Below are 24495 nucleotides of genomic sequence, written 5' to 3'. Positions count from 1 at the left end.
TCGTCCTTAAGCCCTCGTTGGTGACCCGTGATCTAGCATATTGAGTACGAGAGAAGCACTGTGATGGCAATTAGCCACTCAAATGATGACATAGAGGCCTTCAAATCCTAATATACAAGGTTAGAACGAGAACTAAAGAAGAGCGATTCGACTTTACATCAGTTTCAGTTGTTAAATGATTTTATAGTAAAATGCGCCAAATTGGAGCCAACGCGCCAAACGTAACTTTTCGTTGCCAACCGACCTTTAAAAGAGCCAAATTTCCGAAATTTGGCTCCCAAATGCGCCAATTGGCAACACTGGTGTCAATAGCAAAGAAGCACGGCCGAACTCAGTAACGTCATTCATTCAAGATGTTGATATCTCGTTGCGCTTGAGTGAGTACCGGAGAACGCAACGTAGCTAGAGTGCCATTAATGCGTATGTGAAGATTGTTAAGTACAATATAATCAATAAGAGAGGCGTGCTTATCACATATAAAACATTGCCAAATAGATTTTGTCATCGCTTACTTACTAATAAGTCTCGTAAATATCAGATTTTTATACGAAATCGTTCTATCGTGATGCGAGCTGTGTTCACACATTCAATCTAGAAGTACTGGTCTGCAGAAGTTCATTTGTTTTGCAGCATAGCCTTGTAAGATTTGCAGCGGTCATGCGGCAGTCGTACTTTGTACAGTTCATTGGGTGCTGAGGACGTTCTGGAAAGCATTTCCTTTTGCTATGACGACTTGGACTGTCTACAGTTAAAAGACTCGTGTTATGGATGGATCTGTACTTAATCGGCAGCAGCTACTGCTCTTTTGTCTGCTATTTTGTGGCTATACTTTATATACGATAACTCGGCAATCTCTGTCTTACAACATCCCCAACATCAAACTCAATGAAAACGTTGACAACGAACAGATCGGAGGATTAACAAGTGCTCTCGCATTAGGCTACGCAATCGGCAAGTTCGTAAGCGGAATATTAGTGGATTTTACTAGTCCCAGAAAGCTGTTCTCCATCGGTTTATTCACTTGTGGCGCCATCAACCTTGCCTTCAGCTACGTTTCTTCTTATCATGTTCTAACAACGCTCTGGCTTTTGAATGGATTATTTCAGGGATTCGGCTGGCCATCTTGTGCGAAGCTACTGAAGAGGTAATTGGAATTATCAATTTATTGCATTCAAAATATCATTCTGTTGTGCTATATATTTACTTGTAGTTGAGTGATTGTATCTTGTTATGCTGTTTGTTATGTGTTTTTAGATAGTCCTACAAAATGAAATCGGTGGTCAGAGTAGTGGCAGAGACTATGAGTGAAGTTTTGATCTGTGATATGGTAGCCTTATAATATTCATTCCCTCATCCTATGTGACTGCTGACTGATATTCAAGTTCTTTGCAATAAGTTTCTGCTGATAAATCGAAATACTCCATAATGGGATATAGAACATACAGTGGAAATAATAAGATCTTGCATATTTTAAATAAGAATTTCTCCAGCCTTTTCAGATATCATGTACTGCTTAATAAATGAACTGTTCTTAGTGATAGGAACGTAAATTCCTTCGTACAACTAAGTAGGCCTACTGAAGATGATAATAATTTTTCAATGATATCAAGATTTAGAAACATGTATTTGGAAATGAACTTATTATTACTAAAAGCTAAACCTTCTACTTATGAAGCGTCTATAACTTGCATCAATTTTTTATTAACAACTTAACACCCCCAGGGGTTGTTCAAGTTTTGTGGGTAGTTGCAAGTACCATCAAAATTTCAGAAGTCAATGACTGGAAGGTCACCACATCAAGCTCAACTCTATTCAGCCTATTGCATGCCTAAAATAGGATAACTAACATGGCTAGAAAAGGCAATTACAGCCCCACTCACTCAAAGCATAATCAGTTTTTGTAGATTCATGGACCCATACACATCAATATACACATTAATATTATTGTTTTGTTTTTCTGTTTTGAGTATTTTTTTTGCATACTCATTCTGTTTATCCCGGTTGACGAAGAGATGAACCTCTCTCTCTTTACAACTAGTTCGCAAACCCCAAGGGGCACATGCTCTGGAGTTTAAGAACCCCCTGTTATAAAGGGATTATACTTATTGGGTAAAGCAGATTTGATATTGAAATAGTGGTTTATATATGACTGCTACAAACATTTAATGATCACATTTATCACATTTCATTCAGATGGTACAACCCATCGTTGTTCGGGACATTATGGAGTCTGCTTAGTGCCAGCATGAATGTAGCAGCAGCGATCGGCCCTGCTTTTTCCAACCTTGCCATGGATGAATTCGGTTCTTGGAGAATCTCGATGAGAATATTTGGATTTCTGTCCATCATAACCAGTGCACTGTGCTTCATATTGATTCGTGACTCTTTCGATATGCCTCATTCCGAGGTCGAGGATAAAGCTGATGTTTCCTCTGGTCCAGCTGTAAAAACTGAGAGGCCAACATTTTTAAATGCACTTCGACGTATATTCAATAGCCCCCTCATTTACATCATGTCTTACGGATTCATGGCCTGCCTCTTTTGCAAAGGAGTGATGTCGGACTGGGTGCCTTTGTACCTAATAGTGGTAAGAATGCATGTGTTACAATATCTATTATTACTATTTCTAGCCTAAGGATATATCTCAAAGTGTGACTTCACGGCTGCGAAACAGTATAGCCTATGGCATGCAATTTCTGGTTTCTTCAACAAATAGGGTAAGATTATAGCTGGCAACCTGAGTGCAAAATGTATTAGCCTAATCGTCCTGATTCCAATAATATAAATTATAATAATTACGGTACCATATTTGACCAGGAATTGCTTTTTGTGTCCGGTTACCCAACCGTGCAGTCATGTTCCGCATCTATCTGTGGGTTAGTTATCTATAGTTACAGGAGCTAGGTGCCCAAGGTATGAGTCCAATGAAATCTGTAAATGTCGGCAGCAGACGGCAGGTGCATAGTGAATCACCGATTATAGTTATCACCGATATTTTGTGAATTGCAATTAAATGATAGATACTCCTGACAATGCAGGTGCAATTGAAGTGTTGAGCTTGACTTTGATTTCATCGACTCTACAACCCACATATATTCTCTTTCTGTTCATAATTGTAGCCGATGAACCAGTCTAAGACATTTAACTGTAAATTTCGTTGTGTTGCCTGTAGAATATCATTGTACAATTGGTTGACACCTTTTTAACAATTGTCATTGGGTTGACACATTGTCGTTGATTAGCAGTCGCTGATGAGGCTCGTATCGTTTTGTTGTCTAAATACGACCTTTCTACTGGTGACAAATGCCAACAGGGTTTAGTGATATTGTTATTTTTAATGATTTCAAGTGATGATTTAATCTTTAGGAAAAAAATGCAAGCAGAGAAATGGCCGCATCGTTTACAACCGCTTTTCAAGTGGGCGGCATCACTGGAAATATTTCATCAGGTAAATTGTGAAATACAAGACAGAAAGCTAAAACATGATCTCGGTGACATGGCATGGCATACAGAATTAGCCTTGTACCTAAACTCTTAGCTCTAGCTATTGTGAAATACTCAGAGGTGGTCAAAGCAGTGAAGAAGGCTACTAAAGTAGAAGTAGCGACGCAAAACTCTACTCAAGTAGAAGTAGTACCTTACCGCAGGGTTAACTTGGACAATTTTTCACAATTTCGCTTTATATCTCGGGAATGCTAGAATGCAGGGAATAAAGTTATGTTTTTCCAAGGTTATGGAGTTCTAAGGTTAAGGAGTTCGTGTACCACCTAAAAATAGTAGCCTACATTAAACGCTCTCTCATTCGAAAATTCATTTTCATTTCATCCGAAAATATTCAACTTTATTTCAATTTGCATATACTATTCAATTGTATATTGAAGTTCTTTACCTCCAAGAAGCCCTTAAAATATAAGAGGGTAACTTTGGCCATGATATTCTTATATATTGCTCCGGGGGATAGCCTGTTGGTATCTTTGCCATGGATTAAGACTACTTGCAGGTCATTGCTGTCAATTTCTGAGTCCATGGGTCGCATGCTAACAATGTTTGGTTTCTAGAAGTTAAATTAACCACGTCATTAATTTATCAATGATGGGTCGAGTTATCTGGTAGTGAAATTAATCCACATTTATTGAGACATGCCATGTGCTGCCAGATTACAATACGATAGGTAGATGCTAGATTGTGAAACCTTAGTTCCAAATGTTTTGATGAGCCAAATTTACTGTGATGGAGCATTTCATATGGTCGGCAATGTAGTGTGAACAGAACCACGCAACCCACCACCTAAATTATATTCACCGATACTTTCGTGAAAACATATTTGTTTCTCCATATCTACTTTGTGGGAAGCGAGACAAATATTCTAGGCTTTGCCAAGCGAGATAGTGTAATGGTTGTGCGTCCGGCTTCTCGGTCGGTAGGTCGTAGTTTCGATCCCCGGCCGGGTCAGACCAAAGACTCGAAAACTGGTATCTGCGGCTATCCTGCTAGGCACTCAGCAATCACGGATAGCATGGAGGAGAAAAAAACCGGGGTTGCAGACTAGATGACCTTACTATAAAGGCCGTATCGCAATCTCGATGGTGCAGGCGAAAAAGAATATCATATCTCTGTCTCTCTCTGCTCAACTTTGTTTGGGCTCCGTTAAAATAGCCCAGAGATTCCTCAGTCTCTCACTAATTGAATGAATATAATACTTCTACTTGACAAACTGAAGATAGCGAAAAAGTAAATAATTTAAATCACAAAATGTTACGAAGTAGAAGTTGTGGAAAATTAGATTTACTTGAGTATGAACTGAAAGTAGTGGAAAACTACTTGAGTACTTGGAAAAGGTAGAATTACTTCGTTACAAACCACTTCCGGAAATACTTTAACAGCAGTGATATTGGGTCAGCAATAACTGTAAAGCATTCTTCATTTGCAGGCGCAATCGGGGATTGGATGAAATCCAGATACGGAAAAAGAGAAAATGGCCATCCACGCAATTTCCTGCTAATGCCACTTGTGGGGCTTTTGGGTCTATTTATTTTTATTCTAAGCAATTATATTGATGACATGCTCAGTCAATATGCTTATGTTCTGACTCTGGCATTTGCAATTGGGTACATTCAATTTTCATTGATCAGCATCGTTGGAGTTACTGTTGTAGAAATATCAGCATCTGACATTTCAGGTGGGTATTTTACCAATGTCCTAATTTCGAAAATGTTTTGTGTTACATATTCGAAAATATCGATTATGTGTTTTGTCGTACTTCGCTACTCATTGAGTCCATTATTTGATCTTACGTCTAAACCATGAACCGGATAAAGAACTCTTCAACATTGTGGTTGGATTGGATGATATCAATCATTAACTGTGTCTGTCCTCTGGGACTACTCCAAGTCGTTTTGACACCTTCCTATCTTTTCATTGTATCGCAGTTTTGTGGTGAAATGTTGAAAGTATTGATTAACTGATACTGATAACTTTAATTAGTGCCTGAATTTCATTTCATTCAACTGACTTCATTTATTCTTTGTTCTCCAGGTACAGGCCATGCGGTGGCAGCTTTATTTGGGAATGTTGGTCTCATCGTCAGCGGTCTTCCCTTTACCATGGTGGTGCAGAGTTACTCTTGGCATGCCGCTTTTAGCAGTCTCGAATTTGTTTTACTCATCTGGTTTCTTATGGCTGTCATGTCTCAGTTTTTCGTATTTTCAATTGGAGTTATGAAGTCCAAGGTGGAATGAACATTGAAGATTTACGTAAGGCGTGTAATAGATCATGAAAATTCATGTCGACCCCTTTTGAAACACTATGATTAGGAGTTAGGACAGTGTTAATGTTCTTGTATTTATGCAAATACACCTCTCATTGACAAGTGATGAACTGAACTTCTGTGACTTGTATTTTTAAGTAAGGTATGTGCGGTGTAACACGTCAGAAATTGTGATAGAGAGCAGTGACCAAGACCGACTAAGATTGCTAGAATACAACTGCTCATCGTTTATCTACCTGATGACAAACCAAATCAGGTTTCAATGAGTAATCACTCAACTATGATACCAGATATCCTATATTATTCCATCCAAATCATATATTGGATACGGTTGTCTTCCATATGTTCTCTGTGGCATTGAATCAGGGTAGGCATTAATGGAAGTGTAGTACAAGTAGAAGTGTTGATTTTTCAAGACAAGCTACAGCAGGGGCGGGCAACTTCTCCAGTCGGCGGGCCGGATGTGGGAAAATGAAGTACTTGGCGGGCCTGATTCCTGAATCGATAAATAAATCACGTATTTATCCACCTATATAAGAAATGAATCCTATTTAATGTTAATTTGAAGCGTAAAGCACAGAGACCAAAATCAGTATAGTCAATGAATTTACTAACACAATGTACTTCAAGAGCTGTTGAAGTCGGTGAGACATCTGTGGTCGATCAAAGTTGTCAACAAATTCTTTGAACTCTGGCTGCATGTTGGAAGTGCAACCCTTAGGAAAGACTGCACGTGAACAACTGAAAATCAGTTCGATTGGAACGCCGCTTTGTCTTGTTCATGTTCATCGCCGAAAACATTTGCGCGCAAATGCATGTAGATTCGGGCCACATCATGTAAGACTGGAAGCTGTCCCCGGGCCGCTCAAAATCCCGTTGAGGGCCGGATCCGGCCCGCCCCTGCGCTACAGCTTCTTGAAGTAGCAAACAGGTTCAACACTGGGTTGGAACCAAGTCACAAGTCAATTATAATTTTTAGTTGATTCATTTTCAATTCACCACCGAGTCCAAGTCATTATGTTCAGTTTTCAGTTCAATCCACTTTTTTCAACTCTGCTTGAGTGATATAGAATGGCTCGAATTCATAATATAGTAATTTTCCTCAGTTTTAACAGTTTCTGGCCCTATTTTCCAAGTACCAGGACTGAGACGAAATGCCAATATGTGGTGACTTTACTATTCCTCGAAGTTACACTGAAATGTCTGTCTAGCTAGGTCATTTCTCTGACTTGACTTCAATATAGCCGTTTTAACGCGTTATCGCCCCCTTTGTCCATTTTCGCCCCCTAATTGAGTTAAGTAATATTAGAATTAACAAAAAAGAGGAGGCAAGGTCTCCCCTGATCGTCAAAAAATTGTCTCATTCAGGCCTGCCGAAACTGCGCAAAATCTTATCTCGCACACCAGCAATACCGGTAACTTTTAAACATCCTAAGGTCAGCCCAAACTTCCAGACTGGAAACAGTGGTTGTTTTCGTCAATAAGTTGCGCGTGACAGAAGGGTTTCTTCCATAGAATAATTAAAGAATTCAATGAAAAGTTGCGCGTGACGTTTGCCACCAATTCCACTCTGGCCAAACTTCAAGTCAAAAACAACTTGCGACAAAAATGTATTTTATATGCTCAAATCAAAGGAGAAAGCCATGAATATCAAGTCGATTATAAGTGGAAGTAATAATCTTATGGCATAGAAGTTACCAGGAAATCATAAGTGACATCTCTGTATTATGTAAACAAACTAACACAGAACTGATATTGGCACAATGGATAGGTGACATTTTCAAAATTAACCCCTGTTATAGTGATAGATGGCAGCGATGAGCATGGATTCAGATTTTAGAAGAAACACAATTGAAGAATATGGCCGGTTGTTTTAGAGGTTGAATTTGGATATGGATATCGAATTTATGATAATTCCATGCGACATCTGAAACATTTTCAGGAATTACCGGATATGGTCTTGGGATTTGAAACAATACAAAATGGAGTTCTGGATTTGAACAAAAACAATAGGATCTGGATTTGAATACAAAAATGGGATCTGGATTTGAAACATCAAAACCGCCCGATTCATAAAGAGGAGCTATGTCAACTGGTTGACATGACACTTTTACTGATAAATGATGCAGATCTAGCCTACATCATAAAAACTATGACTGTTGTAACAAAAGATACACCTAAAATAAAAAGAAGTTTAACTTGACCGATGATCCAGTAACAGGAAACTACACAGCATAACCACTATATCTGCCGAAATGTCGATTTTTACTACAGAATGGAAATTTGTCTTTGTGTTTGAACAAGAAAATCAGTAATTTAGGAAATCGTTTGGAGTAAAATTTCCAATAACCACCTAGTGCTTCATAATACTCTTTTTCAGTAGCACTCATTTTTTTAGTTTCCCAACAGTGAACTTTTCTGTTTCTGATGTATCTAACTAAATCGTGCAAGGAAGTGCCATTGTACGGTGGTTTCACATCAGTTTTACGAAATACCATGTTCCCGGCAATGGCACAATCCTCATCATCCTTTAACCAATCGGGCTGTTCACTCAGAGTATTGCACATGCTGGTCAAATTTTCCTCGGTAGATGTCATTTCTTTTTTTAATTTCCTCCATGTCCGCATGTCTGTACCATCTACGTTGATTCTGACCAGTTCACGTCCCTTTATCTGATACTGTTCAATTTTCATGCATTTGCCGCCAGCCTTGTTGAAAAATAGATCCTTATTCATTTGTGTGACATTTTCTTTTTTAGTTATCACGGTTTTCTCAGCCGGCTTAATCTTCAATTCTTCTATCCAATTTCCAGAAAATACTTCTTTACTGAATGAGGCTTCCAGCGCATTAAGTATTAAAGGTGTTGCTCCAACAGAATCATACAAATCAGTTATAAAATCTGCTTTTTCCTTGTCTGACCAAAAGATGGGATGCTCCAGAAATTTGTCGATGTCAATGTCGTTTTGGATAGCAATGTGTATTAGATCATATGCAGTTTCAATTGCTTCTGTTGATTTGATGAATACTTCATCTCCAACCAAGTCTTGTATAAAGCATTTTTCAAGTTTGTCTTTATCAATGTTACCGTTGAGATGGCATCCATTTGTAAAAATGAAATAAGATATCCTTCCTAAGCTGATTATATCAGTATCAGGTATTTCTGAACTTTCATCTCCCCTCCAAATAAAGGGGCGATGTTTTGCGTCGTTGCTCACTGTGATGCATTTCGGATTCAAATTCTTATGATCCACTCCATGCGCATGGTAGAACTTCACACCAACCGCTATATCCTTAAGCAGCTGTACTCTTTCAGTCCAGTGCAGTTTGTTCGGCACAGGCTTAGACAAAATGAAGTCTGCGAGACTTTGCTGATGAATATCAATTACTTGAAACGGACCGACACCATTGTTTGACTTGCATCCTACTCCACCATCAAATTCTACACATGCATATGGATAACTCTTGGGCTCAGGTAGTTCGGTATTTGGTGCACCAGTTTCATGGTCAATCCAGAAAGTAGCCGAACCACAGCGACGCTTGATAGCATTTTGGGGAATGGCCGGAATCATGTTACCAAGAACATTCGTACTCTTATCATTAGATGGCACGACATGATCTCCATGATTTTCTTGGGGCATTTGCATAGGTTGCTTGACATCAACGTTTCCTTCCGACAAATAAAGCTTGTCAGACATGTTTACTAGTAAATTACCTGTATTTATATGTTAACTAAGAATGTGAGCGATAAATCTAAAAATATACAATCAATACCAGGGGAGGTGCAGCAGTGGGTACATCAGTCGACGCGAGAGAACTCATAGTTCAAGTGTCGGCAGTGGCACATTTTGAAGGGTCGGAGGTTTATATGTTCGTAGAGTGTCTTTAGAAAAAAAAGCCCATAAAAAATCACAGTGAACTGGAACGAAAGGGAACGAAAAGATCAAAGAAAAGAGTCTTAACAAAGACAGCCAAAAGATCAAGATTGAACACTTCCATCAGCCACTAAGTCGTATAAGACCGTAGGTCGTTTCAACATCACATGGTGTATCGCATTGTAGGCCTACATTGTGTTTAAGAGGATTAAAGCTTAAAAGCTTATACGATTATTATTACAATTAAGTTTGATACAAAATATGTTATTACCAAACAAAATCGATTCTTTTTCCCTGGGTACGCCGAATTATCTAGTCTTACTTTGTAATTCTATACACTCGATACCAGGGGTCAGCAACCATCTTTTTGAAGCCAAGAGCTAATTCTTGGGTATCAGTACTGATTACTGCAAAGGGCTACCCGACAGGCCGATACTACCGCCGTTTACTTGTTCATGGTTTCCGGTATTTACCCAAAAGAGATAACGAGGCATCGAGTCGAGGATCGGTAACATTATCGAGGTTGCCTGACGCTTTACATGAGGTGGGAATTTCTGATACAGCACAATCACATGACTGCAGAGACACAATGCAACCTCGCACGAATCGCGACTTCTATTCAACCGCACAAATGTAAGCGAAAAACGATACTCTTGTTTTGTTAGCAACTATAGGTGAATTTGCTTTGTTAGAAACACCCACTTGACACAGTTCAGAACAAAGTCACTCAACTATAAGTTGATGAGTAACTTCTGACTTCGGATCGGTTCAGTATCAGTATAGATAACTAACCTACGTTCGATACTATTAGAAATGTCACTCAACTATGACTAGACAGACTCAACTAGTTGAGTTACTTTTGAGTATCATACAGACTACCTCTTTACACTACACCTCATTCCAGGGGTCACCAACTGTTTTGAAACCAAGAGCTATCGGCGTTTTTTTCCGAAAAATGATGCTTCACTTTTCAAAACTGAAAAACACGACCTCAATGGGATGCGAACGTCAATGGACTCGGAACGTCAACGCCTACCCAACTATGCCACGAAGCAAGACAAGAGCTGGTCACCGCGCGTGTGTATAATCGAGAAAACGAAAACTGTCTTAATGAGCACAATATGTCTAATAAGATGCGTCTCATTGGTCTGATTTTCAAGACTGAATGATTGTGACAAGTCTATATGGTATCAAAAAGATAATTCAGTCTTAATTTTAAGACCTTACTTCATCAGTAAGACTGAAATTGCTGAAAATGAGACCAAATCATCCTTACGTCTTAAATTTGGGATCAAATTTGTCTAATTTTTTTTTGTAGTGTATAATTCCCGTTAACCCTCCGTCCGCGTAGGCGACGACTCCGACGAGCGACGGCCCGACCCGATCGAAAACAGCGTTCGTCTGTTCCTTACGGTCAGGGTTGCCAGACATCTTCTGCGAAAAAGGGCCAAACAGCGCCGGAAAAGGGGCCAAATTGGCCAATAAAAGGGCCAAATTGTTCAATAACGTCAATAACGCTGCAACATTACCCATAGACACCTGGAATTCCAGTTTTATATTGTTGATACTGTTGTAGGACACCAAATCCACTACCTGCAACTACACTGGATCCAACTACAATCACTTCTTCATTATTTCAAGCCTTTTCCGACTGAATATAAAATCGTGAAATAAAACTTTTTGTGCTATAAATTAGCCTATAGTATGAGAGTGATTAAATTTTATGAATTTTAATTAAACATCGAGAGAATAAGTTTCTTTACATTTGAAACTTATCCAACTTATCTACCGAATTTTTAGGTTTCACACCAAAAAACTTAAGGTTATGTTGATTTTTTTTCTTTGAAATTTTTATCAATCATTAAGTAGGGTGCTCTTCTTCAGACTTTTTCTGCTACATAGCTTCCAGCCATGTTCGCTGCTTTTTCGTCCACCTGTTCACAAATCTGTATTTACAATTCCAACACAGTCTACATTCTACAAAAACAAATCCAAATCTTCTACACTGTTTCCACTCGAATCTTTGACATTGGCATAAACATTGTCAGCCCAATTTGCGAGACAGAATTATTTTAATAGTTAGTATGACGGTATGTCTCAACTGTTTCCTAAAAGGGCCAAAAATTGAAAATAAAGGGCCAAGGGGCCAAATTATTATTTTGGGGCCAACTGTCTCTAAAAAGGGCCAAATTTCACGAATTTGGCCCCGAAAGGGCCAATCTGGCAACCCTGCTTACGGTCGACTCCGACTGACCCATGTTCAACTTATGAAACCCTTCTTCGCTTTGACTTTCAAATCTCTCATTTCAATATTTGCTATTGCAATTTGCAAGCACGTCCGCGGGCAGGGATATCCCTGGTCCGCGGGCTACTCATTTGGTTCTCGCGGGTGACGGGCGCCGCGTTGTTGATTGGTGACCACTGAGCCGAACACGAAATCTGTGTTTCGCATTGGGGGAAGTCAGCATTCCAAAGAAAGACTGCCGCCACTGGCGGTAGTCAGCGTCCATAACGTCATTCGGTCATTATTGAAATTTGAATCGATTCAAAACAACACAAGATTGCAATATAATGAAAAGATAGGAGGGCACCCAACTTCGAAAAATGAGTTCTTTCTTTCGTTGGTCTTTTTCTGGGCTTTTCTGTCGCAGTAAGAACGGCAGCGGTGTGGGAAGAGAAGCTCAGATAAACACCCGACGTGAATCGAACCTGGAGCCGCCCGATTGGTAAGCGCTTCATAACATCGTTGGGTTATATTTTTCATCTGAACAAGTCACACACAATGTACAATTATAGATTACTAACCTACTGAGGTTAGTAATCTACAGTACAATGCGACGTCATGAACAGAGGAGGATGTCGAACGACACGCATCAGTAGCGATCCTTTACTCTAACTAGAATGTAAACGTCGACCAGCGACCGATTTTGCAGCTTCGTTCCGCTTCGCTGAAGCTTTACTCAGACTTATTTTACGGCAGCTACTGTAGAATTACTGGCAATCCAAAAGTTGTCCTCCAGAGCTCAGAATTTACTGAATCCGGTCTTGATCGAAAGCTACTGTCGCACTGATTTCGAAAATATCAATCAAAATATGGTGAAGCACCGTACTGAGATGAAAAACCACCATCAACATCTAAAATCTGCATTGTTCAGAACAATCGGATGACCGCAAAACAATGACCATAACAATGACCCATTGCGGCTCTTCGATTGTTCGGACAATGCCGATAATTCAGACTTGGAGGGCGAATTCTAATCGGTTCAGTACCTGATCATATTTTTATTTACATTTTCGGAATCAGTGCGATAGTAGCTTTCGATCAAGACCAGATTCAGTAAATTCTGAGCTCTGGAAGACAACTTTTGGATTGCCAGAAATCCTACAGTAGCTGCCGTAAAATAAGTCTGAGTAAAGCTTCAGCGAAGCGGAACGAAGCTGCAAAATCGGTCGCTGCCATTCCATGTTTACATTCTATACACTAACCCAGGCCTGGGCAAAGTGCGGCCCGCGAAGCTATTTCATGCGGCCCGCGAAAGGTTGCATGGAATTCAAAACATAAAACTTGCTTTTTGAATGACTAAAACCATGGGCTGTAGCTGTATCCCCTCAACAGGAAATTCGTTAACTTTGAAGCCTGTTCATTAATCTGCCACGATTAAGCTGCCTACGTAGGCTACATCGCATGCGTAATCCAGATTCAAAATAGAGGCAATGTGGCAAGGTATGAGTAGCAATTAAAGTTACAACAAATCACTTGTTTGTTGCCATTGTCACATTACGCATTATACGGTATGTGTTTAAAATTGTGCTAAGTTTCGTGCTACGTTTCGTGCTACGTGCTACGTTTCCAAATTCCTAATTCGTAAAACAAGTCAATCAGTGCTCGCGATTACTATATTACTCATCATATCTATCACGGTCCATAAAGGATATTTGTATATTGGAGTCAGGGGTGAACCTGTCATTTTAGTTTTTTACGAGCATGTCGCCGAGATTATGTATTTAATTAATGTCGGTCTTATGACAAAAGTACGAAACACTCGGTCAAGGGAGGGCGAAGTTCAGAAAAACGCAAGCTTCGCTCAACATCATGGGGCTATTTAAGCTGCACATTGCTTGGAAGTCAGTGACCAAGAAAATAAGCTTTGTGCTATTGCGCATACATTTCAGTGCAGTGGTTCTCGAAGTGGGAGACGTGAAAGCATCAGAAGAGGGGCGCGAAGCCGAAGTTTATTGAAAAAATTTACGCCCAGAGTACAGTTATTGCTCTGTGTATTGTCTGACTTTGATATTTCAGAATTCACTCATCAACAGCCATAAACTTTCATGCCATCAAACTATCCGTTGGGATTGCTAGCATTCTTGTTGCACTTTTTAACATTTTCCGATATCATGATAAGGGGGCGCCAAATTTTTCACTATCATAAAGGGAGACGTGCCTAAAAAAGTTTGAGAACCACTGTGCTAGTGTCTTAATATAGGCACGTGGAAAGCGGTTTAAAGAGAGTTAAAAATGTATCATGTTAACATTGTTTCGAATCATGACAGCAAATAGATGTTTTAATTAAATGTCAATTTCTCATTACCTGACATGAACACATTCACTGCGCAGCATGCAGTGGCGGGCTGGCGGCTCGTGACAATATCGGGTGGTGGGGCAAGGGGTGCTTGCGATGTTAATAATCTAAATGACGTCGCAATAGTGTATTCCGTCCTGAAAATGTGACTTCGTCGTCGTCACACACAGTTTGTATGGTGTATAGATATTAGGCTAGGCATAGTTGACTAGGCTTACGCATTTAAAATTTTAATAATATATTCATGACAGAAATATATTAAAACCCAAAGCTTTTCGAGCTGACACTCTTCAAATTATTCGGAAGAAAATATGAAGTACATTAGTTCATACCTGCATATTTTACCGTTTGTATCAGTAGGCGCATTGCGCGCGGCGTGATTTCATAGTTGCAAGATGTTCAATGACGAATTCATTGAAATCTGGAATACCCATAATGACAGCGCTGAGAATCCTGAGCACATCTACTATAACTCATCGAGCCTATATCTTTACACATCCTGATTCTAAGAGAAGTCTCGATGCGTTTTAATGTGCTGAAACCACGCTTGGATTCTGCGGATGAAATCGGGGTGGTCAATTTGATATTAAAAAAGCCAGTTACTGCAGCAAAGTTGATAGAAAGCGATTTTTCAACTATAGGAATTTTGAAAGTTCACCACTGGTTACTACTTCGAAAAAAAGATGCATTCGAATATAAGCCAGTCAACTCTAACCGAGTAATGTCGACGATCGAGTAATATCGAGACACCGTTTGCAGTGGAGATCACATGATTCAGATCACGATACCCAATTTTGTTCCAACTAGATAGACTGCCTCTGGCACCAGCAGTGTAAAAGTGTATAACAAGGCGTCCTTATCCTCGCTTATACTTCGGCTATTAATTTTTATCGAAATATGTTGGAAAAAAAGGTAAGAGTGCGCTTTCCTCCCGCGTACGATTAGATTAATGGACAATTTCTTGGCTGATAATGACCGAGTCTCTTTACCTCTAATTATATTGCTTTAAAGAAAACTGCATAAACGGCGTACGGGGCAGAAATTCAACACGATTCATGTTCGCAATTGACCGCTGGCTAAAAATCTGCACACATAAGACTATAACTCGAGATATTGTGTATAGCCTAACCCAGTGGTTCCCAACCTTTTTCGTCTCGTGGCCCCCTTGGCCGATATTTGAGCTGAAATCCCCCCCCCCCCCCTATGAAAAATTTGCCTGTGACTGAAAAAGGTGCTTTTTAACGCACAACCATTAGTTGACTGAGCAATTACTGGACAATCATATTCAGATATGTCCGTATTATGTCGAATGCGGACCGCACTGCACTTTGGTAAAGTACAGCTAAACTAGACCTGTTTTTTTTACCGGTCGGGTAGGCGCTGACGAAACGTAAATCACTAAGTCCGCTTGCTATGGCCTTGAGTCCAATCGATGAATTTGATATGTTTTTCACATTAGCTCATATGTTGAATTAAAAAGGTAAACAATTTCACCAGCGGCCTTGTGCTCAATTTGGCTTGACTTTTTCCTGCTTAGTAGCAATTTGGTCGGGAGGCTGTCGCGGGCCCAACGAAATCGTCTCGCGAGCCTCACTATATCAGCGGGTGTATAATATATCACGGAAGGCCCCCGGTTGGGAACCACTGTCCTAACCGGAAAGGTCAACTAGTTCAGACACAAACGCCATTGTTATCTCATAGATTGGGCCTGTCATATTGAATCCAACACATAATTTTAAATTTTAAGAGTATGACGAAAGCAGCCTCGGAATTTCGGTCTCGGAACAACGTAGGAGATTTTTGCCTTGAAACTGTAGACTGTGACATAACACATATGGCTTACTGTCTAGAAATCTGCTGCTAAATCGGCACTGGAAGACACATTACTGAATAAATACGTGAATGAAAGCTGTAAACTTAGTACACTGTTACATGACATCATCGAGAAGTACCCTCATGACCCTTTTCGATATGGTACTGTCAAAATTAATATGGACAGCCTGTTCGGAACAGACCAACACCGAATTTTGCGTAAAATTTACTGAGGAAAAGACTGATCAAGTGATCAGCTGTTAGCAGTCATCGAAAACGAAATAGCTTTCGCGCTTGACAGGGGGTTGTAAGCAAATGGCTTGAAGACCACAATTTCACGGTGAAATTGACATTGGAAAGTAAAATTTGAATGCAAAACGAGAATGGTCGTAAACTGTTTCATGATATCATCGTCTCATCACCTATCTCAGTATGGAGCACAGTTAACGTTAGCACAGACACACCGGCTTTTGCGTGAAATCCGCAATGCGTTAGGTAGGCTATAAGTGTCAGATCGCCGCACATCTTACCATACTCGACCCCGATAACGAAATTACTGCCCTAATCATTGAGTGTTAACCTTGAGACTTGGCACAGCGTTCGATACTGAAATCGAGACATACCGTGCAAAAGCTCATGACAGATGTAGATAAGTAGCATCGTTAAAATCAATAGAGACCAATACCGGCTTTGCGTAAAATCTGTTAGCGATAAATGACGAGTCAGCTCTCACTCGACTTAGGAAACGAAATTACCACTAACAGAGTTCAGTGACAAACTTGAAACTTGGTACAGCGTTCGATCTCGGTATGAAACATCGTCAAAATCATTGGACACCAATACCGGCTTTTGAGTAAAATCTGTTTGCGATACATGACGGATCAGCACACACTCAATTTCGGAAACGGAATTACTACCCTAATCTTTAAGTACCAACCCTTAAACTTGGGACAGTGTTAAATACCACCATCACGACATAACACACCAAGTTTCAAGAATTATCATGGTGTGAAACACCGTCAAAATGGTCGTATACCAGCTAAGGTCGACTCAACGCATATGAAGGTAACCAAGTTCAGATATAGATACGATTGTTACATCACACCTTAAGGGCAACGAGTCTATGTTGCCACACCTGCTTGATAATTTTATCAATAGAAGAGAGTAAATCACCGTTTCTTTATTGTGCGCGGCTTTGAGAGAATAGACAGTGAAAGCTTGTTTTGAGCGCTACCGGGGCATGCCCCGGCTAGGCATTCGCAAAGCGAAAACACGGAAGAGAATTCGATTTTCGCAGAGACTTCGCTATATATGAGCATTTACAAACGAAAGCACAAGAAGAATGCGATTTTCGCTGTGATGTCGGTATATATTGATTGCTGTGCGTCGATAAATGATAAATAATTGTTATTGAATCGAATTTTAGGTGGGGCAATGCCCCAGTCGCCCTATAGGACGAGCCGCCACTGGCAGCATGTATTAACAATGTAATTTCGAAATAAAATTAAAATACGCTGGAGAATACAACTAAAATGTTTCACTCGGCCCGCCATCGTATTTTTTACTTCTCATGTGGCCCGCGGAGAAAAATAATTGCCCACCCCTGCCCTAACCAATGATATATCTATCATTGCTCTCAGGGCCGTAACAGCACTTCGTCAGCCCCCCCCCCCCCAAAAAAAAATACGTTGGTCCCCCCCCCCCCCCCATATGGTGATATTGCTTGATGTCAATTTTTATCCTCTCTCTGCCCACGTAATCTGATTTACCGGGAGAGCTGTGTGAGGTGTGTTTGAAAAGGTGTAGGATCTCCCATTAATAATTAAGCATCTCCGGGTGTATACCCGTTGGCAGGAACGAAACAGCACTTCGTCAATCCCCCCCCCCCCAAAAAAAAAGAAAACTTGAATAGTCTTGGGCTCCCATAGGGTGAGATAAACTGACCCCCCTATTACGTTGTTCGCTTTTGCCACTAATTTATTATTGTACTGTCTAGTGATGGCTGGCGCAAGGCGCGAATATACTTTCGATAATACATGATAAAATCGGTCAATAAGATCGAGAACTCCATATACATTGCTATCAATTGCTTATCCTCTCTGCTCACGTAATCAGATTTACCTGTATAGCTGAGTGTGGTGTCTTTGAAACTGCAGTGGCCCGTAAATAATAATTGAACATCTTCGGGCAGACCCGTTGGTATGACTTCGTTACATGAGGCTATTTCGTGACCTCCTGTCTGCTATATCAAAAAATATAGAATCGCCTAAACGTACTAAACTAAAAGAGCATACGATTTCAGATTGGTATTTCTTCACTGGCATATAATTTTTCCCTGCGAGTTGGTATTTGTCTTGTGAGGTTCAGATTGCCCAGACAGGAATATTCGGCGCCATAGTCATTTAGGCGCCTATGGACAATTAAACCTATATTTGTTTTGTAGGCCTATATATATAACGAAGTTTTCGGTCAGCATAAGGGCAATCCTTTTCGGCTAAGGTTTCTTCGCTGCCAATCGTTCTGGCACACTTCTTGGAGTCGCATGTTACATGGCCTAAAACTTTGTATGTGTTGGTGTGTCGTGGCGGGGTAGGCTCATGGCCAACGCCGATATGCCCCTTTCCAGGGATACCTAGTTCTAGATATCCCTGCCCCTTTATATAAATTTGCGTATTTTTTCTTGGGGGAAGAGTACCCAACAATCAAGATATTCAGCAACTTAAAATCGCGCCGCGCGCGAAAAAAGTTTGAAAAAGTTGCGTAAATTTTCAAAAAATACTCGATAATTTATGGTAATTCACGAAATAATTTTGGGCCCCCTTCGACCCCGTCCCCCTCCCCAATTGGGGGGTTTGGGTGCGGCAGTTGCGGCCCTGATTGCTCTAACATCCACCTCGGCCTAGAGAGCCCGATGTCACAGTACTTTTCGATGTTGATCTTTTTTTCAAGCCGCGGCCCTTTCTACTAGTTCTTTCCATTTCTTGTGAGTGCTTTCTTTCGTCGGGCCTTTGGGAGAAGAGGAGTCCAGATAAACCTTCGACGGGAATCGAACCCAGTCCGTCAGATTGGTGGGCGCTTTTCCTAACCCCGTATATAGACAACTATAGATTCATTCAACTTTCTTCTTTCCAAATTTGTTAATATACTGCAGTATGATTTTATCCTGGTAAATCTACAATAAGTTTCTGACCATCACTACTTGCTATACTATTTGGCTGTTCTGTGTTATTAAAGAAAGCTCCTTGGATCTGCGTGTGTGATCAGGAATGCAAGAGAACTAGAGCGGTCATTAGTCTGTCTGCTAGTGCGCACAACAGAAACTGTAACATCGACTCCAATCGAGCACTAGGCTATACCAGCGTGTCTTGCAACAAGTCGTTGCAGCGACCGCTACATGGTCAATTGAATAATGGTTGATTCTAACACTTTTAAATGAATTAAGGATCTGCCTCGCGCAATGGCAGTAAACATTTCGTCATTATAGTTTTGGGCGCAAGAAGGGTTCTTCCTTAAATGTTGGCCGATGGACGAAGCGTATGCTTGATACTCGTCATAAGAGTCGGTTTTTGCAGCTAATTTGCATTGGCGTGCGAACTCCGTACGATCATTTGCGCAAATTTTTGAGGAAATCAATTTGGGGATGTGTTGCGTTATCCGTTCAAACAATCTTTGTGATGCACGTCCTACATACCTACTATCACAGTGGCACTTAAATTCGTAGACGACGTTACTTGCATTAAAGGCAGGAAGCGCATCCTTTCGAAAGTTTGGCAAAAGTGGTTTGGTTATACACCACTTGCTTATTAACACTATAATAACTAGGGTTGCATTAAAAACAACAATAAATTTATAACAAACACGTTTAAAACAAGGCCATAATTTAAAACATGTTTTCATTTGTTTTTTTTCAAGCCATGACGTCATGAATATTCAATTGCGACGTCATAGTGGATTGAGATTGACAATTGAAAATATAGGGTAAAGCCTATAGCTCCTTTTGAAGGAATATCTGTGCTTGATGTTGAACCGACTCTTTTGCGGGTTCCAACCATCCCATATCGATATACGTCGGCTATAGCCGGTGGTAATTGTCCGTAGGCTCATACAACATGTTTTTCGAAAGTATTTCACAATTATGGCATAATTTTACAACTTAAAAAAACACAATTTTTTTCAAATACCTTTGTTTAAAACGCTGTTTAAAACATGTTTTAAACGAAGCGTTTTAAAACACCGATTGATTTAAATGCAACCCTAATAATAACAACGGTGAACCACTTGCACGAGTCTGCACGAGTCGCTAAACTTCACCATTAAAAAGATTCTGGCGGCTCACTCGCATTTCTCGACGTAGTGGCGGAAAAGAGCAACCTTGGTTTCATTACTTCAGTATATAGGAAACCAACATTTACTGTTCACTATATTCTAGGGTTACCCATACGTCCTCCTTTAGGAGGATTTGTCCTCCTTTTTCAGGTTTTTGAAAATGTCCTCCGAGGACGCCAAAATGTCCTCCTTTTTGGCAATTCACATGTATCGCGCTTTCCTGCGCTTCTGTAACCTACATGTCTGAAATATTTATATTTATTTCTGCATAAAATTTAGAATTTTCATTGACATATTCAAAACTTTGGAATTTAATCACATTTTCAAGGAGCGCAACTTGGAGTCGACCAGTAAAAAGAAGCAAACACCATGGCACGCCACGAATCAGAGATTCACCGAGCCTGGATTGCAGCTGATGGCAAGAATATAAAAATGCTTCAGTGAAAATGGAGTATTCAGAAACATTGTTGACGTTTTGAGCTGCTATGCATTGGATTGCCATACTCTAAAGGAGTAGTTCTCAAACAGGAGAAAGCATTTGATGGGGCGTGAAGCCGCAGTCAACTAAAATCCTTTTTGCACATGGCAGCTTGTAGTTATTTCTCTGTGTATGGTCAGAATTTAATATTTAAATAGTATATTCATATTGAAATGAACCCGAATATTTTCGGCTGACACTCGTCAGGGGTAATCGTCAGCAACTAGTAGAGAATTGGAAAGAACATTGTATATCAACAATCGTATCACAAAATATGACGTCACCAGCATGAAATTTCGAATGAGAGAGCGTTCAATGTACTATTTTTAGGTGATACACGAACTCCTTTTGTTGACAGAGTTTTGGTTGGTGTATTTTGATAAAAGTTGATTCCAAGGCACACAAATGGAATTGTGAACGGCCTCGACCTACGATTCGAAATCGGTCGTCTCGATAATTATTCGCACAAATCGGATTATCCAACAGATGTTTGCCGATGGCAGAATTAATTGCCTTTGATCGATCAGCATCAATCTTAAGTGGATGAGTTAAGGGTGAGCTTTTCACATCGCGTGACGCACGTGTTCTGATAAATCTGGGGACATGTTGGTTTATGCGGTCCTGCAGACGTCTTGACGTTCTTCCCACGTAGCCACAATCACAGTGGCACCTATATTCGTACACTACATTACTTTGTTGAAGTGCAGGAAGCACGTCTTTGCGTGTTGAAGGGAGCAGTTGTGTTGTTGTAAAAATCACATTGGTTTTGACTGTATCGTAACATTTACCGACAGCAGAAATCAATTGTTTTTCAAAGCGGGTGGAAATGGGGCCAATCCAAGGTAGATGGATATAAACATCTTTTATTGTTCGTGCGGTGGGCTCTGTTCGTTTTTCTGCGTTGAATTGCGTTAATTTCCTCTCCATGCCGCGGCTGATGACGTGTTCAGGGTAACCGTTATCAAGTAAGATTTTTCGGATGTAGTCAAGTTCTAAACTCAGTTTGTTACCCGAACATATCATCAACGCTCTATGCACGAGTGTGCCTATGAGGTTAATTTTTCTGCGCCGAGGACTAAATGAATTCCAGCGAAGGTATTGGCCTGTGAATGTCGGTTTTCTGAAAACAGACGTTTCAAATTTGTTGGTATTGCGCTTTTCAACTAATACGTCCAGAAATGATAATGAGTTATTGCGTTCTTTTTCTATTGTGAATTGCAAGGCCGGGTGAAGCGAGTTTAAGCGAATGAGAAATTGGTCACACTCCGATTCATTCCTGAAAATGACAAATGTATCATCTACGTATCGGCGGTACAATAGTGGTTTGGCGGACTCACGCTGGCGAGCTTCTGTCCCAGCGTGAGTCCGCCAAACCACTATTGTACCGCCGATACGTAGATGATACATTTGTCATTTTCAGGAATGAATCGGAGTGTGACCAATTTCTCATTCGCTTAAACTCGCTTCACCCGGCCTTGCAATTCACAATAGAAAAAGAACGCAATAACTCATTATCATTTCTGGACGTATTAGTTGAAAAGCGCAATACCAACAAATTTGAAACGTCTGTTTTCAGAAAACCGACATTCACAGGCCAATACCTTCGCTGGAATTCATTTAGTCCTCGGCGCAGAAAAATTAACCTCATAGGCACACTCGTGCATAGAGCGTTGATGATATGTTCGGGTAACAAACTGAGTTTAGAACTTGACTACATCCGAAAAATCTTACTTGATAACGGTTACCCTGAACACGTCATCAGCCGCGGCATGGAGAGGAAATTAACGCAATTCAACGCAGAAAAACGAACAGAGCCCACCGCACGAACAATAAAAGATGTTTATATCCATCTACCTTGGATTGGCCCCATTTCCACCCGCTTTGAAAAACAATTGATTTCTGCTGTCGGTAAATGTTACGATACAGTCAAAACCAATGTGATTTTTACAACAACACAACTGCTCCCTTCAACACGCAAAGACGTGCTTCCTGCACTTCAACAAAGTAATGTAGTGTACGAATATAGGTGCCACTGTGATTGTGGCTACGTGGGAAGAACGTCAAGACGTCTGCAGGACCGCATAAACCAACATGTCCCCAGATTTATCAGAACACGTGCGTCACGCGATGTGAAAAGCTCACCCTTAACTCATCCACTTAAGATTGATGCTGATCGATCAAAGGCAATTAATTCTGCCATCGGCAAACATCTGTTGGATAATCCGATTTGTGCGAATAATTATCGAGACGACCGATTTCGAATCGTAGGTCGAGGCCGTTCACAATTCCATTTGTGTGCCTTGGAATCAACTTTTATCAAAATACACCAACCAAAACTCTGTCAACAAAAGGAGTTCGTGTATCACCTAAAAATAGTACATTGAACGCTCTCTCATTCGAAATTTCATGCTGGTGACGTCATATTTTGTGATACGATTGTTGATATACAATGTTCTTTCCAATTCTCTACTAGTTGCTGACGATTACCCCTGACGAGTGTCAGCCGAAAATATTCGGGTTCATTTCAATATGAATATACTATTTAATTGTATATTGAAGTTCTGTACCTCCAAGAAGCTCTTCAAATTTAATATTTGAATATTCTCTCATCAACAACCATTACTGTCACTGCCATCCAACTATCCGTTGGGATTTCTAGCGTTCTGGTTGCTTTTTTTAATTTTATGATACGACGATAAGGTGTGTGTGAAAGTTTTTGCTATCATAAGGGGGTTGTGTCCAAAAATGTTTGAGAACCACTGCCCTAATGACTTCCAGATTTCATTTTTTGCAGCAGACTTGTAAATAACAACAAAATCTTTTCTATCAATCTCCAAAATTTGTATGAACTCAAAGAAACGATTTCTTTGTTGTTTAAACAAAAGTGATTGGCATTAACCTGATCTAAATACTTGTAATGCAAGCAAGCACTAGAATATTTTTGATGCCTGGTTAGCAGGCCCAATTTCATTAAGAGTAAAAAAATACTTATGGTTGGTTATCGTGGTAGTGGTAGTTATACTGATACATTCATTGTTTGTTTGTTTATAATAAAATTAGAAATTTACAAACCATAATTTGATCAGATTTAAATAGGTTGTAATGATTTGGTTGATCATGTTTTCCGCTAACGGACGTAACCAATTAATTTGATTCCATGCCCCTGTTACGAAAGTTTAAGATGCTAAATGATATTTTGTTATCACTATCTCGATGCACTCATTTTCATGATTGAGCGAGTTGCATGATATTTGTAGAGAGTTTTCTCTTAATCATTTGTGATGTTCGTGATTTCATGGACTATTTTGGAAACGGTTTCAACTGCTGATTTAAATCTACTAAACCCTGTCCCAACAGCTAATGGAAATTTGAATGTTTACATGTGTTTAATCACCCAGGTTGGGTATTATAAGCGTCATTTAATAATGAATCAATGAAATCTGATTTTATTTTGAGCCCTGCGTCCGGTGACTATTCAACCACCCACTTTGAGACGGACACTTTTTAGGTAAACACTTTTAATTTAAACACTTCGCAACACTTCCAGGCGTTCAATTTTTGGATCACGTTTCGTGTTCAATTTTCCGGGTTGAGCAACACTTCTAACTAAACTTAGAGTGTGGACATCCTGTCTGTGATTGTGATTAACGTAAGTATTAT

General features: G+C 40.0%; 2 protein-coding genes and 2 long non-coding RNA genes across 4 annotated transcripts in view; 2 read left to right on the top strand and 2 right to left on the bottom strand.

The window, feature by feature from the left end:
* The window catches only part of LOC145459518 (uncharacterized), a 96186-nt gene that overhangs the window by 10246 nt on the left and 61445 nt on the right, over window positions 1-24495 (top strand). The gene's annotated exons all lie outside the window — the stretch shown is intronic.
* LOC145459513 (thioredoxin-like protein 1) overlaps window positions 1-24495 on the bottom strand; it is a 67254-nt gene that overhangs the window by 23837 nt on the left and 18922 nt on the right. The gene's annotated exons all lie outside the window — the stretch shown is intronic.
* LOC145458555 (uncharacterized) lies at window positions 694-23423 on the bottom strand. Its single transcript, XR_013921159.1, has 2 exons — window positions 23202-23423; window positions 694-3767 (listed from the first exon to the last, which is right to left on the bottom strand). It is a non-coding gene; the product is annotated as an uncharacterized LOC145458555 (long non-coding RNA).
* LOC145458552 (glucose-6-phosphate exchanger SLC37A4-like) lies at window positions 765-5739 on the top strand. The gene is made up of 5 exons (XM_080336955.1): window positions 765-1144; window positions 2194-2587; window positions 3367-3448; window positions 4931-5179; window positions 5536-5739. Exons 1-5 carry the CDS (start codon window positions 765-767, stop codon window positions 5736-5738), a joined length of 1308 nt encoding a protein of 435 aa, XP_080193081.1. The 3' UTR covers window position 5739.

The sequence above is a fragment of the Botryllus schlosseri genome, chromosome 16, assembly GCF_051294905.1.
Source record: "Botryllus schlosseri isolate E-star chromosome 16, Bs_hap1, whole genome shotgun sequence".
NCBI classification, from domain to species: Eukaryota; Metazoa; Chordata; class Ascidiacea; order Stolidobranchia; family Styelidae; genus Botryllus; species Botryllus schlosseri.
Note: the sequence above shows the minus strand (reverse complement) of the source record. Positions and strands in the feature narration are given on the sequence as shown.

Coding starts and splice junctions, on each gene's coding strand:
- LOC145458552 (XM_080336955.1), top strand. CDS start 765: ATGGATGGATCTGTACTTAATCGGCAGCAGCTACTGCTCTTTTGTCTG. Junction 1,145..2,193: donor TGTGCGAAGCTACTGAAGAG/GTAATTGGAATT, acceptor CATTTCATTCAG/ATGGTACAACCCATCGTTGT. Junction 2,588..3,366: donor TGCCTTTGTACCTAATAGTG/GTAAGAATGCAT, acceptor TTTAATCTTTAG/GAAAAAAATGCAAGCAGAGA.